General features: G+C 38.2%; 1 protein-coding gene across 2 annotated transcripts in view; it reads left to right on the top strand.

Moving 5' to 3' along the window:
* LOC126272165 (iron-sulfur cluster co-chaperone protein HscB) overlaps positions 1–5,474 on the top strand; it is a 47,261-nt gene extending 41,787 nt beyond the window's left edge. The window contains exons 3-5 of one of the 2 annotated variants that reach the window (XM_049974798.1): positions 621–818; positions 4,870–4,903; positions 5,231–5,474. In XM_049974798.1, coding sequence (XP_049830755.1) covers positions 621–747 — 127 coding nt within the window. In that variant the 3' untranslated portion in view covers positions 748–818; positions 4,870–4,903; positions 5,231–5,474. The remainder of the gene's footprint in view (positions 1–620; positions 819–4,869; positions 4,904–5,230) is intronic. The other variant, XM_049974799.1, reaches the window with a different exon arrangement.
* The last annotated feature ends 8,530 nt before the right edge of the window (positions 5,475–14,004 follow it).

Below are 14,004 nucleotides of genomic sequence, written 5' to 3'. Positions count from 1 at the left end.
TAACTGTATAGTATGAGATCCCAACTAGATAGGACCAATGAAGAGCATCAAAAAACTTTAGAGAAGTGCAGCTCGTTTGTATTGCGAAACGAGAGAGAAAGTCACAGAATCAGTAAAACAGTCGTTTTTATTTTCGGCAATTTCAATCACCATCTTTCTCCTCTGGGTGCCAAATATTTTGGTGGCACCCATTTACATAAGGAGAAATTATCATAATGAAATAAAAGAAATCAGTGCATGCACAGAAATATTTAAGCATTCTTTTGTCTCACACGCTATTTGAGATTGAAACGGTAGAGAAATAATCTGAAGGTAGCTTATGAACTGACTGCTAAGCATCATTTGTGAATTGCATCATAGTAAAGTAGAAGTTGAAAGTTTCTGTGCCCTACTGTGTGCATTACTTTAATATTTTTTTTTCTCTTTTTTTATCCTTTAACTGGCACCAGTGAAACAACTTATGGATTATTTGGCAAAGATTCAGATTTGTGGCAGTTAAGTGTGTGCCTTCTATGTAATGAATTTGCTCACCTTTCATTTTAAACTTTCATGTTTTTTACAATGAAAATAAACATCATAATTAGGTTCTCAGTATTTCAACTGAGAAATTTTGTTTACAGAGATTTATCAAGTTCATTTGCTGAAGGAGACGTGGAGAAAGCAAAGCGCATCCTTGTGAGAATGAAATATTATTCGACAGCAGAATCTAAAATAAAGGAAAAAAGGCAAGAATTCGGTTTTGAATGACTGATATCAGTTATTTGAAATCTTGGTATTAAAACAGTCAGTAATAAATATCAGCACTTCCTGTTGTGAAGGTAAGCCGTTTAGAAAATAATAATTTTGTTGTACTGAAACAACTTCAACTTCAAAAATCACAGAGATAACAATCCTATTTGTATTGTATCATGTGAAATGTCTATTTAATGAGGTTTTCCTCCTAATGTAATACGAAGAATGTGTTATACCTATTTTGCCATCTTACATCAAAATGTGGATTGAGAATTTTCAACAATGAATGATAAATCATACGCAGTTATACATTTCAATATTTGTGATCGTTTATGTCTATTGGTACCCTGAAATGTCACTATGACTTGTAAAATTGAACTGAAATCCTGGTAGAAGTGTGCAACCGTAATTAGAGTAATTACGAACATGGTTTTAAAAATGTTGGCAAGTTGTGTAAGTAATACAGATCCTGATGGTATAGAATCCTTTATGGTGCTTTTGACATGCCTCAGGCCAAGCCCATCATCAGATGACCTGGCAACAAATAATGAGAAATGCAAATAATGGTACTGTACAATACAGATTTACCTAGAAATGTGGTTATATAAACCTCTAATGAAATTAATAAATTGTACTCAGTTTTGCATCCCCCCATGAACCATGGACCTTGCCGTTGGTGGAGAGGCTTTGCCTCAACGATACAGATAGCCACACCGTAGGTGCAACCACAACAGAGGGGTATCTGTTGAGAGGCCAGACAAATGTGTGGTTCCTGAAGAGGGGCAGCAGCCTTTCCAGTAGTTGCAGGGGCAACAGTCTGGATGATTGACTGACCTGGCCTTGTAACACTAACCAAAATGACTTTGCTGTTATGGTACTGCAAACGGCTGAAAGCAAGGGGAAACTACAGCCGTAATTTTTCCCGAGGGCATGCAGCTTTACTGTATGGTTAAATGATGATGGCATCCTCTTGGGTAAAATATTCTGGAGGCAAAATAGTCCCCCATTCTGATCTCCGGGCGGGGACTACTCAAGAGGACGTAGTTATCAGGAGAAAGAAAACTGGCATTCTACGGATCGGAGCGTGGAATGTCAGATCCCTTAATTGGGCAGGTAGGTTAGAAAGTTTAAAAAGGGAAATGGATAGGTTAAAGTTAGATATAGTGGGAATTAGTGAAGTTCAGTGGCAGGAGGAACAAGACTTTTGGTCAGGTTAATACAGGGTTATAAACACAAAATCAAATAGGGGTAATGCAGGAGTAGGTTTAATAATGAATAAAAAAAAAATAGGAGTGCGGGTAAGCTACTACAAACAGCATAGTGAACGCATTATTGTGGCCAAGATAGATACGAAGCCCATGCCTACTACAGTAGTACAAGTTTATATGCCGACTAGCTCTGTAGATGTCGAAGAAATTGAAGAAATGTATGATGAGATAAAAGAAATTATTCAGGTGGTGAAGGGAGACGAAAATTTAATAGCCATGGGTGACTGGAATTCAAGTGTAGGAAAAGGGAGAGAAGGAAACATAGTAGGTGAATTTGGATTGGAGCTAAGAAATGAAAGAGGAAGCTGTCTGTTAGAATTTTGCACAGAGCATAACTTAATCACAGCTAATACTTGGTTCAAGAATCATACAAGAAGGTTTTATACATGGAAGAATCCTGGAGATACTAAAAGGTATCAGATTATATAATGGTAAGGCAGAGATTTAGGAACCGGGTTTTAAATTTTAGGACATTTCCAGGGGCAGATGTGGACTCTGACCACAATCTATTGGTTATGAACTGTAGATTAAAACTGAAGAAATTGCAAAAAGGTAGGAATTTAAGGAGATGGGACTGGATAAACTGAAAGAACCAGAGGTTATACAGAGTTTCAGGGAGAGCATAAGGGAACAATTGACAGGACTGGGGGAAAGAAATACAGTAGAAGAAGAATGGGTAGCTTTGAGAGATGAAGTAGTGAAGGTAGCAGAGGACATGCACGCTTCCCTTGTTGAGAGCCCTTCCTGGCACAAAGTAACAATGCGGATGCAATTGTACTGCAATATTGACCATCTAGGCATGGTTGAACTACAAACATGAGCCGTGTACCTCCTTCCTGAAGGAATGACTGGAACTGATCAGCTGTTGGACCCCCTCCGTCTAATAGGAGCTGCTCATGCATGTTTGTTTACATCTTTCGGTGGGTTTAGTGACATCTCTGAACAGACAAAGGGCCTGTGTCTGTGATACAATATCCACAGTCAACGTCTATCTTCAGGAGTTCTGGGAACCAGGATGCCGCAAAACTTTTTTTTGGCATGTGCACTACCAATAACACATACTATACCACCTGTGAAATGACAAATCATATACCAGCTGTCACGTAAACATTGTTAGCCATGACTACCTCCCAGTTATCAGTTACTGATGAATGGGAATAGGCAGAAGATGTATTCCAGCAACACACAATATCCTGTTGCAGAGAATGCTCTACAATGTGACAGTTGTGACTTTGGTGCCTGTTTCACCATACATGAGTTTCTCAGAACTCTGCAGGTGGGAACTAGCACTACATGTCCGTGGTTCTTGCCATCCACCTGGCCTCAGTTTAAATTAATTTCTTCTTCCTCGGCATGTCTTCAGAATAACTACTCCTTCCTTCACACTGTTTTAGTTTGTTACATCTTTCATTTTCACTTCAAGTGCCATCTAGATTCTTCCCCCAGGCACCAGTTTTTCAGACCTCTGCAAGTGGGAACTAGCATTACAACATGTCCTTGGTTCTTGCCACCCACCTGGCGTTAATTTCTTCTGTCTCAGCATTTCTTCACAATAACTACTCCTTTATTTACTCCATTTTAGTTTTCTACATCTTTCACTTTTCGACCTGTCTATTTTTTGCCACCACCCTCCCACCTCCTTTGTATTCAATGCACTTAGCTTTTCATTCTTATTAACTCGTGCACAAAGTTTTTTGCATTAATCTCTGTCTTCCACTCTCAAGCTATCACACTTCCAAATCTCTTCTGGTGCAGTCCCCAACACTCAGTCTTTCCTTCTCATTCCGTCCGTTAAGTCTCCCCTGACCTGCAGTTCTGTGTGATTTTTCTGAAATCTACCCCTTTTCCTGAACTTCTCCAGTCCTTTTCCCTTCACCCCTTGTGTCAGGAGGAGGAGCCACTGACTCCTAAAGCTTGCTCAAGCATAACCTTTTATGTGTGTGTTCTCGTGCTGCAGCTTGGTGAGTAGACTTTTTATTTATCCAATTACAGTGTAAGTACATACCATCTAAGATTATATGCATTCTCAGACACATTGAATAATGTCTGTAAGTGTCAAGCAAAACTTGTGCTGCTGTATACAGGAAGTAGGCTGTAGACCTAATCAGTAGCTGATTGCAGTTAGTGTCAAGGCACTGCTAAAGGTGCAATAACTAAGCTGATAGAGTGCAGCACTTCTGATGACATTTAAAATTAAAATGCTACTGTAAAATGAAAGCTCAGTCAGCATTAGCACAAGACATTAGACTTAAAATGTCAATAGAACCGGATTTGCTGATTTGTAACAGTAAGTTTGTTTTGTGAAACCTGCACTCTTGCATTGTGTTTTACTGATGACTTTCATACACAACTTTGCTGGTAAAAACAAAATATTTTAATTAACTTGGTGTTGATATGAAATGCCTTCTACTGAAATCATCAACAAATCATACATACCGAATGTGATTCTAAGTGACATTGTTGTAAATTTAATGCCTTGTACTACTGTTATAATGGTTGTACATTTGACGTAGCATATTAGGGTTGATTGAGCTTTATTATTTTATAGTAACATTTTGTTTTAAACATCAAAAGTGCTGCTCTCTAGTGATACGAGCTTACACTATGGCTCCATTAGTGGTGTCTTCACACTGTAACTGTAGTCAGCTATTGGTTAGGTTTACTTCTTGCATACTACAGCATATGTTCTGCTTGACATTTGTATGGATATTATTCAACATTGTTGTCAGTGCATATGATCTTAAATGGTATGTACTTACATTCTTCAAAATTGTGTACAATTAATTTCATTAGAGATTTATATAACCTCATTTCTTTGGTAGAGCTGTATTGTATAGCATTATTTGCACTCTTTATTATTTGTTACCAGGTTATCCAATGACTGGCTATACCTGAAATGCATTGTGAGTACCATAAAGGATTCAATATCATCTTAATGTGTATTACTTACGCAACTTACTAGCATTTTTAAATTCAGTTTCATAGTCACTGACTGGCAGGAGTTGGGTGAAGACCAAAGGCAAAGGGAAGTGTTAATTTAGTGTATAATAAATCATTTTGCAAATGATAGTTTTCAGTGTGGATAACAAATTTTGCTCACATATGTTATCCACTATTTGATAGCTTAAATTTCATAATAATTTGTGTTTTGGCCAAACCAGTTACAATATGGTAGCAAATAAGACATTCTTCTTGATGCCAAAAATTTTAATTGTGCTTTTTTTTTACAGTACTCACTTCTACAACAGCAACTAGTACACTTAGACTAGATCTCCACAATGAAAGAAAGGATGATCTGATATTCATGCAACTAAGAAAATCTAGAAGTGGCTGAAGGCATATTTTGTATTTCTCAGTTGTGAATGCTGTTATTTAATAGATGCTGCCAGCAGATTTGTCCAGAAAAGCAGCACATATTATTATCTTTCATTTTCTAGATTTTTGTATCTGAGAAAATAAAAATATTTTATCCTAGATAGTTGTTTGAAAGTTTCTTTAATAAGCAGTCTGCCTCACTTTCTACAGTGACACGACACACATTGCAGTGGTGTTTCCTGCATGTTATTTAGGATTGATTCAGGTAGCAGAATAGTTCCCTCATCACCCATTGCACAGTGTGACAATGAAATTTGTCACACTACAAAAAGATGTGGTGATTACAGAGTTACATTCCCTGATGACAATGGTGAAACCCATTATCACCTAAACTTTCTTCTGGAAACACAATTTTATCTGCATATGTGTGTTTTTGTTGTTGCAGCACTTATCACAGTTGTTATTTTAGTAATATTATTGCTTGGGGGGGTGGGGTGGTAAAAGGAAAGTTGCAGTTGTCAATCTACTATCTCACTGTGAGATCAAACAGTATCGATTCTTGATGTGTGTGCATCCACTGACATGAAGAATATTGTTTGTACATGATCACGTTACTTCCACTCAGCGATGGCTTGCAAGTGTGTTAATTCACCAAATATTTTTTTGTGTGTGTGGTAAGGATACTACTAAGTCTGACATCTGTCAAACTCTTGGTCAACACAGAAGAGTTGTTCCACAGCTTAAGAGGCTGGTTGCATGGAACCCACCCATCTATGCCATACCACAGTTGTGGAAGAAACAAACCACATTACAGATTGCTAATTTTGTTTAACAAAAGTAAAATAAGTCTCAAGTAAATAGAAACACACAGTTTCTTATGCAAATTTGCCATTTCAAAATCACCAATGGAACGGACATGTTAGTGATAGACCAATAGATCATGAAGATCCTGAGTACATGCCATCTGCAGCAACCACTGTTGCGGGCAGAACTATACAACCGTGTAAGATCTAAATCTTTCAAAGAGGGAAGCAGAGTTACTTGGGGGGGGGGGGGGGGGGGTCATCTGCAAGAAAAGAACCTGTTACAACCAAACATTAGTATTTCATTCTGTAAACGACAGCTTGGTCTACCCACTCTTTTCTCAATGACAGAGGTTGTGGTATATTGTAATGACAGAAATGGGCTGGTTCCAAAATTTGGGGTGATTCACAATCCAGAAGTAGTAAAGGAATTTAAAGATTCCTCAAAGAGTAGTCTCAAAGTTGTTCTCTTACATAATGGGAACAAGATACCTATGATACCAGTTGCCCATTCCATTCAATTAAAGGATCAATTTTTGGGGACTACTTCTGGGAATGCAGACTGGTTACACAAAATATTGCTGTTTCTTGTGTCACTGGCATAGTAGGGCAAGGAAAGACCCCGTGTGTGTGTGTGTGTGTGTGTGTGTGTGTGTGTGTGTGTGTGTGTGTGTGTGTGTCGCACATGAACTCCTTGTGGGAGTGACGAACATGGTGACTGATTTCCCAAGATATTACTGCTAGACATGAAACTTCATCATCCATCCACCCACCCACCCACAGATGGAAAGCATCCAGGAACAGTTTCTAACCTGTAAGTATATTTGAAGCTTTATTCAGCTTTCTCATACTATTTTCATTTTGTAAAACAATTACTTTTATTACATGGTCTTAATACTAATCAACTACATATTCCTCCTGTACTATTACCAAGACATTTCAAAGATTCTCGAAACAGATGTGTGTGACTTATCTTCTCCAGAAAAATTGGTACGTGGTGGAACATTTCTGATTAGATTTTAGCAATTTTGATTTAGTGCAGACTACATACTTTCATCTCGTCGAGAGACACTAAGTTCAAATTTGTTGTCTTGTGTTATCTAATTAGCCTCCTCAAAAAAGTGGTAATTAGGGTGATCTACATTTGATCATTGTTTTAAGGGAAATTTATCTGCAGTATATTGCAACTGGACAACATCACCTTTCCTTGGAATGCGTGAAAGTGGAGACATACTTTGTTTTCCATTGCGAGAGCACATAATGAAAAAGATCCTCTTTAGAAGCAAATGATGTGTTTGAACACTGAACAGTACAGTTAGTATGACTGGAAAGATTACACAAATCTGAACATTTTTCCTTGACTATCTTCAGTTTTCGATTTCTGCCACCTGAAGTGACTGGCTCATTCAAAGTTGTTGTAACAAGTGGGACTGAACATGAACATCTCTATAATCCATTTTGCAAGTCCTTGTTACTTCCATGTGTTATTTGTACCATCCATGTGGATCAACCACACTTTATCTAAATAGGGCCAATCCTTACCAAGTGGTCCAAGAAAAAAAATAATTGGTTGCTCAACCATCTCAGAAAAAATTTATATTCGCTGGGTGAATTCCCTAAAGTTTAGTAGTCACAAATATATAGTTTTTTAATTTTTTTTTTGGGAGTGGCAGCCATATTTGTTCCAGGCCGCAGGAATTTTTTTTTTTTTTTGTATTTGCAAGCATAGACATTTTTTTACAATTATTCAGTAGTTGATTGTCCTATGCCTTTCAGGTAAAATGCATTTAGTTCAACATACCCTGCGCTACAAATTAACATCATTATCACTTAGCTGAATGCATTCTTTAATATATTTTTAATAGTTCAAAGTTATCAGCCACAAATTTAAAGAAAACTCAATATTTGAACGGTAGTTTTCCAAAGAAAGATTAATTTCTCAGCTTTAATATTTTTCCTGCTATTACACTATATAGTATACTTACTTTTTATAGAGTATCAATGGTGAGCAGCTTACACTTAAAAAAAATGGATGTTTTAATTTTTCCATTTTGTGGCCTGCAATATCTTTGTTGGAGGACCAGATAAAAATCTGAAAATTTCACAGTTAACAGACCTTTGATATCAAATTTCAGTATAAATTTCAACTTTGAGTTTGTTACAAACAAGAGTCAAAAACATATTTTTTAACATCTGCGATATCAAGGCTTATGGAATAAAATATATAAGTTACAGTATATAATTTAATCATATCTATGATTACTTACTTTTTTATTGAAAATAAGCCTACTAATTAAGTTATATTGTTCTCTTGTTATTTGTTTTTAGTACATTGCCCATTGAACATTTGAGGATTTTGTTCACTCAGTTTGGGTGTTAGATTATAAGTTCAGTTTGGGTGTTAGATTATAAGTTCGCCCAGTCACAGTTGTAAATTCCATGGAAGACAGCTTCCTCCGTACACTTTTAAGTGGCATCCAAACTTGATCCTTCTCAATTTTTTAAAAGATGTCCTTGGTCGTAGAGGGTGATAAAATACAACATGTACATCTTGGTCTGACAGTCAATATTATCAACTTCACCAAACCACCACTGTTCATCGTAAGCACAAGCCACTATGTCTTTATTTTGAAGAGCCAATTGTACAAGTTTTCCACACTGATGAAGTTCACTATCAGGCGAAGTTGATTTGATCATACACTTCAGTAAGTTGTGTGAATAGAGTACAAAACAATGAAAAGAGTGCCTTCAATGATATGATTGTCATCAGTCCGCTGCAGACTTGCTTTTGTGACAGCTCGCTTGAAGAAGGCACGATGAGCCAGAGCATTGTCATGATGTAGCACCCAACTCCTATCTTACCAAAATGCAGGCCTTTTCTTCTGCACCTTTACGCGCAAACACTCAAGGACAGGTTAATTCTCTGTCCTCCAGGGGCAAATTCATGATGCACAATACCAGTAGAATAAAAATCACCAACATGGTCTTAACCTTAGACAGACTTTGCTGTGCTTATTTTGGTCATGGTGAACCTCGAGTCTTCCACTGCAAAGACAGCACTTTGGGTTCAGGATTATGCCCATATACTCATTAGTCATCACCTGTAATTACCCTAGTTAAGAAATCTGGGTCATTTTCAGTCTGATTAATCAGTTCTTGGCACACTTCAAGTGACACTCGACAACACTTTGGAATGAATTCTGCGGACACTCAATGCATGTTCAGATCTTCAGTAAAAATTGATTGAACTACATAGAAACTGAATTTAAGTTCTTCAGCAATTTCCCTAATTGTAAGTCTATTATCAGAGTGCATTAAGTCGTGAACTTTCACATTTTCATTCGTTTTTTTTAGGTGGAACTGTGGTTCATCTTCAAATGACTTGTGGAACCTGACAAACATTTGACTGGTTCATACAATTATCTCCAAAAGCTGTTTTTAATAGTCCGTAAGTGTCAGAAGCTGATTTCCCAATTTTAAAAATTTCAAACAAACTCATTGCTCCATTTTCACGCATACAGAATCCAGCAACAAGCCCTAACAGGCCCAAACTCAACCAGCTGCCACAACAAACTGAATAAAGGAAACAGGTTCCTGTCAGAGGGCGTCCAAGGACAAGGCAATGACTCATTCCCCACCCTCCGTGTGTACCTACCCACCAAACCAATAAGCAGTAGCAGACCCAATCTTAAAACTTTCCACTCACATCTCGTACTGTTAGGGCATTTGATTATTTCAATGGTCTCATATTTTTCACTGTTGCATCCAAGGCTGCCGAGCAAGAACACAACCTTCTCGAAAACTGATAGTACAGTCACATTTCTGGTGATGTTCAGCTATAGCTGACTTTGTGCTGTCCAGTTGTACATAACATTCACGCTCCAACATGTGAACGCTAAGGGGGTCTCTTGGTTTCACCATCACTAACTATGCTGCATTCACACTGAAGTTTGTAGATGCCTGAAATGTGGAGGGCGTACATGGAATCCTTAGTGGGCCGAAACAGATTTCAGATTTTGTGGTCACTCTGGAATATGGGTTTGATTCCTCCGTGACGCAGAACCTTGCCTACACGGTTGCCGACACCTCCCACAGCGAAGAGGCAAGCCCTACTCACGACTTCTAGAATAAATTTGTTGACCTAAAAGGCTCATGTCGAAAATTCCAGTGCCACCAAAAATATTTTGAGCACTGAAGGTTCACAAAGATGGCTGTTCTATGGGACCCGTTGTCAATGGGGTCAACTAGTCCACATATTACCTGGAAAAATGCCTGGCCCACAAATTGCATATGCTGCTAAGGATTCTATGCATTTCAACCAGCTCACAGCAAGTAATAGCTACGGATCTCACAGTTAGCTTTGATGTAAAGTCATTGTTTACCTGTGTGCCTGTAGCTGAAACCATCAATATCCTACAAGAACAAATACCGCCAGACATCTGTGACCTGGTGTGGTTGTGCTCGCCTTAAACATATTTTAGTTGGCAGGGAAAATTTCATGAGCAGATAGATGGAATGGTAATGGCCTCTCCGCTTTCACTGACATATTCATGAAAGCTTTCAGAGCGTGCTAAATTCCATGCCACTGCACCCACACTACTGGCTGCAGTACGAAGACTCCAATTTGTCATATGGTCAACTGGAGAAATAGAACTACATAAGTTTTACGAGCAACTTAACATCTTACACAGAACATACAGTTCAAACAAGAAATGGAAAACGATGAAGCTATTCCTTTTCTGGATGCAAAAGTATATAGCCTTCAGATAACCGAAATAAAGCAGTATATATGGGAAGACATTCAACAGTGGCCAACAGTTAACCACCCTGAAGAGGACTGCAGCAGGTCAGTCAAAATTTCGGCAATTGCTTTAGTATTTTATGACGATGCAGCCCAATACATAAAATTATTTTATTCAAAATGACACTGGTTGTGGAAGCCTACTTACGTTCATAATAATGAACAGTTCAATGCCCTTAACAGTCTTCCAGAATTATCCTAAATTTCTCTAACTTTTCCAGTGAACTAAATTTTACTGAGAATTCCAGCTCTGCTATCTTGATTTATTAAAGAAAAATTATTGTTGCAGTTTTCAATCCTACTTCTAGTCTACATTAATTGCAGCTGTCAAGAAATAATTCCAAAATCAGATTAAGAAGTTGTCTGTAAATATGGAGTATTGAAGGGGCTCCTGGCTGGACACTATACCATAAATTGCTTTTGAACCTTTCAGAAACCACACTGATGGTGATGGCCAACTTTATGGGTTCAAAGATCTACACCAAATGGATGTTAATTATTAGTTCAATACATATCCTCTACAGCTGGTGAAGTGCTTGCCATCATAAGAAAGCACTTTATCTGGCTTTCCCATTGTATTACAGATCATAGATGAGGCATGTTCTAATTCCCATATATTCAAGGGATGGCTGTACTCTTTAGTGTCATTGCAGCTAAATTCACTGTACTCTCTGTGGTAATCCGTGTAAAGCATTATCTGTGCTATAGCTTCCAGTGCAGTAACCAGACCTCTGCTCACATTTGGTCACTGCACTGCAATGGTACAATTATAACATACAAAAATATAAATAATTGAAATAAATTCTAAGTATAAAAATTACAAAAAGAAAGAAAAAATCAAACAATGGAAATTCCAGATAGGAATATCGACAATGTAGGAAAAAACAGACTGCCACTTGCTGGAGGGGGGGGGGGGGGGATTACTAAAATTGGCTGTCTGGATTAAGGAGACCTAATAAACACATCTCCAGGATGACAGACTAGCAACATTCGAAATCAAATCTCACAAAACTTGTTCTACAAAAGTTGTTTCTAATGTGGGAAATACAGAATAATATGAGAAAACAATGTAGTATAACACACACACACACACACACACACACACACACACACACATATATATATATATATATATATATATATATATATATATATGGAAACATTCCACGTGGGAAAAATATATTTAAAAACAAAGATGATGTAACTTACCAAACGAAAGCGTTGGTATGTTGATACACACACAAGCAAACACAAAATTCAAGCTTTCGGAACCCACGGTTGCTTCATCAGGAAAGAGGGAAAGACGAAAGGATGTGGGTTTTAAGGGAGAGGGTAAGGAATCATTCCAATCCTGGGAGCGGAAAGACTTACCTTAGGGGGAAAAAAGGACAGGACGCACACACACATATATCCATCCGCACATATCCAGACACAAGCAGACATTTGTAAAGGTAAAGATTTTATTAAACGACAAGTGAGGTATGAGCGGCGGCAACTTGAAATTAGCGGAGGTTGAGGCCTGATGGGTAACGGGAAGAGAGGATATACTGAAGGGTAAGTTCCCATCTCTGGAGTTCTGACAGGTTGGTGTTAGTGGGAAGTATCCAGATAACCCAGACGGTTTAACACTGTGCTAAGATGTGCTGGCATTTGCATGAATGGACACAGGCAGACTGTTTGTTTGTAATGAGGATCACCCTGTGGCTAAACATGCCTTGGTGCACGCCCCGCACATCTTGGCAAAGCGTTACACAGTCCGTGTTATCTGAATACTTCCCATTAACACCAACCTGTCAGAGCTCCGGAGAAGGGAACTTGCCCTTCAGTATACCCTCTCTTACCGTTACCCACCAGGCCTCAACCTCCGCTAATTTCAAGTTGCCGCCGCTCATACCTCACCTGTCATTTAACATCTTTGCCTCTGTACTTCCGCCTCGACTGACATCTCTGGCCAAACTCTTTGCCTTTACAAGTGTGTGTGTGTGTGTGTGTGTGTGTGTGTGTGTGTGTGTGTGTGTGTGTGTGTGGACGCCCTCGCGCTAGTGTATACCTGTCCTTTTTTTCCCCCTACAGTAAGTCTTTCCGTTACCGGGATTGGAATGACTCCTTACCCTCTCCCTTAAAACCCACATGCTTTCGCCTTTCCCTCTCCTTCCCTCTTTCCTGATGAAGCAACCTTGGGTTGCGAAAGCTTGAAATTTGTGTGTGTGTTTGTTATTTTCTATCAACATACCAACGCTTTCGTTTGGTAACACAAGTGTTATGGGCCACTGAAGAATGTTCATTAGCAAAAAAAAAAAAAAAAAAAAAAAAAAGTTAACTGCCTTTGATTTAGTTGGAACAACGGAAAATAGGAAGAAATGACTTGTTTGTTATTTGATGCAGACCACTGAATCAAGATACACATTGCTTTTAAAAGATGGAAATTCAGACCAACAGCTCCAGTTTGTTGCAAACCATGTGCAGAGATTGAATAACAGGGAATATATAAAATTGAAGAAATTTAAGTTCTATTCCCTCATTTAGAAAAAATATTTTTTGAAGCAATTTTTTTCATGTCTACCTTGAATGTGACAAACTTTGGAGAGAGATGTTTCTTATTGATCACATTTCACACATCAAGTTTGTAGTGGAGATGGTAATAGAATCCAGTGCATATTGAGTTATCCTTCACTTGAATCACACTACTATAGCCAGAAGTATCTCAATTCCAGCCTGAATATTACTTCAATGTACAAGGTGTCAAATGTTCTGCATGTGATTCGCTAGCAGAGGAGAAGCAGCTGACACAAAAAATATCATGAAACTCATTTATAGGTCTCTCAGATATAGTGTGAGATTCTATTCCCTCTAATATATGGAAGTATTTGCCACAGTATCTCCCTGAAAGATGGGCACAAATCATTGAAAGGTGAGGAGGAATCCTCTTATTTTCATCAGCCACTCTGCACTGAAGAACATGTTCCTCAACTTTATAGGTTACCAGATGGTCAGCCACAAACTACACTATGCTGTGTACCCCACTATGACAGATACAAACCTCACTCTTTTATAAGACAGAATTTTGATGGAGCCACTACTGAAG

This window comes from Schistocerca gregaria, chromosome 5 (assembly GCF_023897955.1).
Source record: "Schistocerca gregaria isolate iqSchGreg1 chromosome 5, iqSchGreg1.2, whole genome shotgun sequence".
In the NCBI taxonomy this organism is placed as follows: domain Eukaryota; kingdom Metazoa; phylum Arthropoda; class Insecta; order Orthoptera; family Acrididae; genus Schistocerca; species Schistocerca gregaria.
Note: the sequence above shows the minus strand (reverse complement) of the source record. Positions and strands in the feature narration are given on the sequence as shown.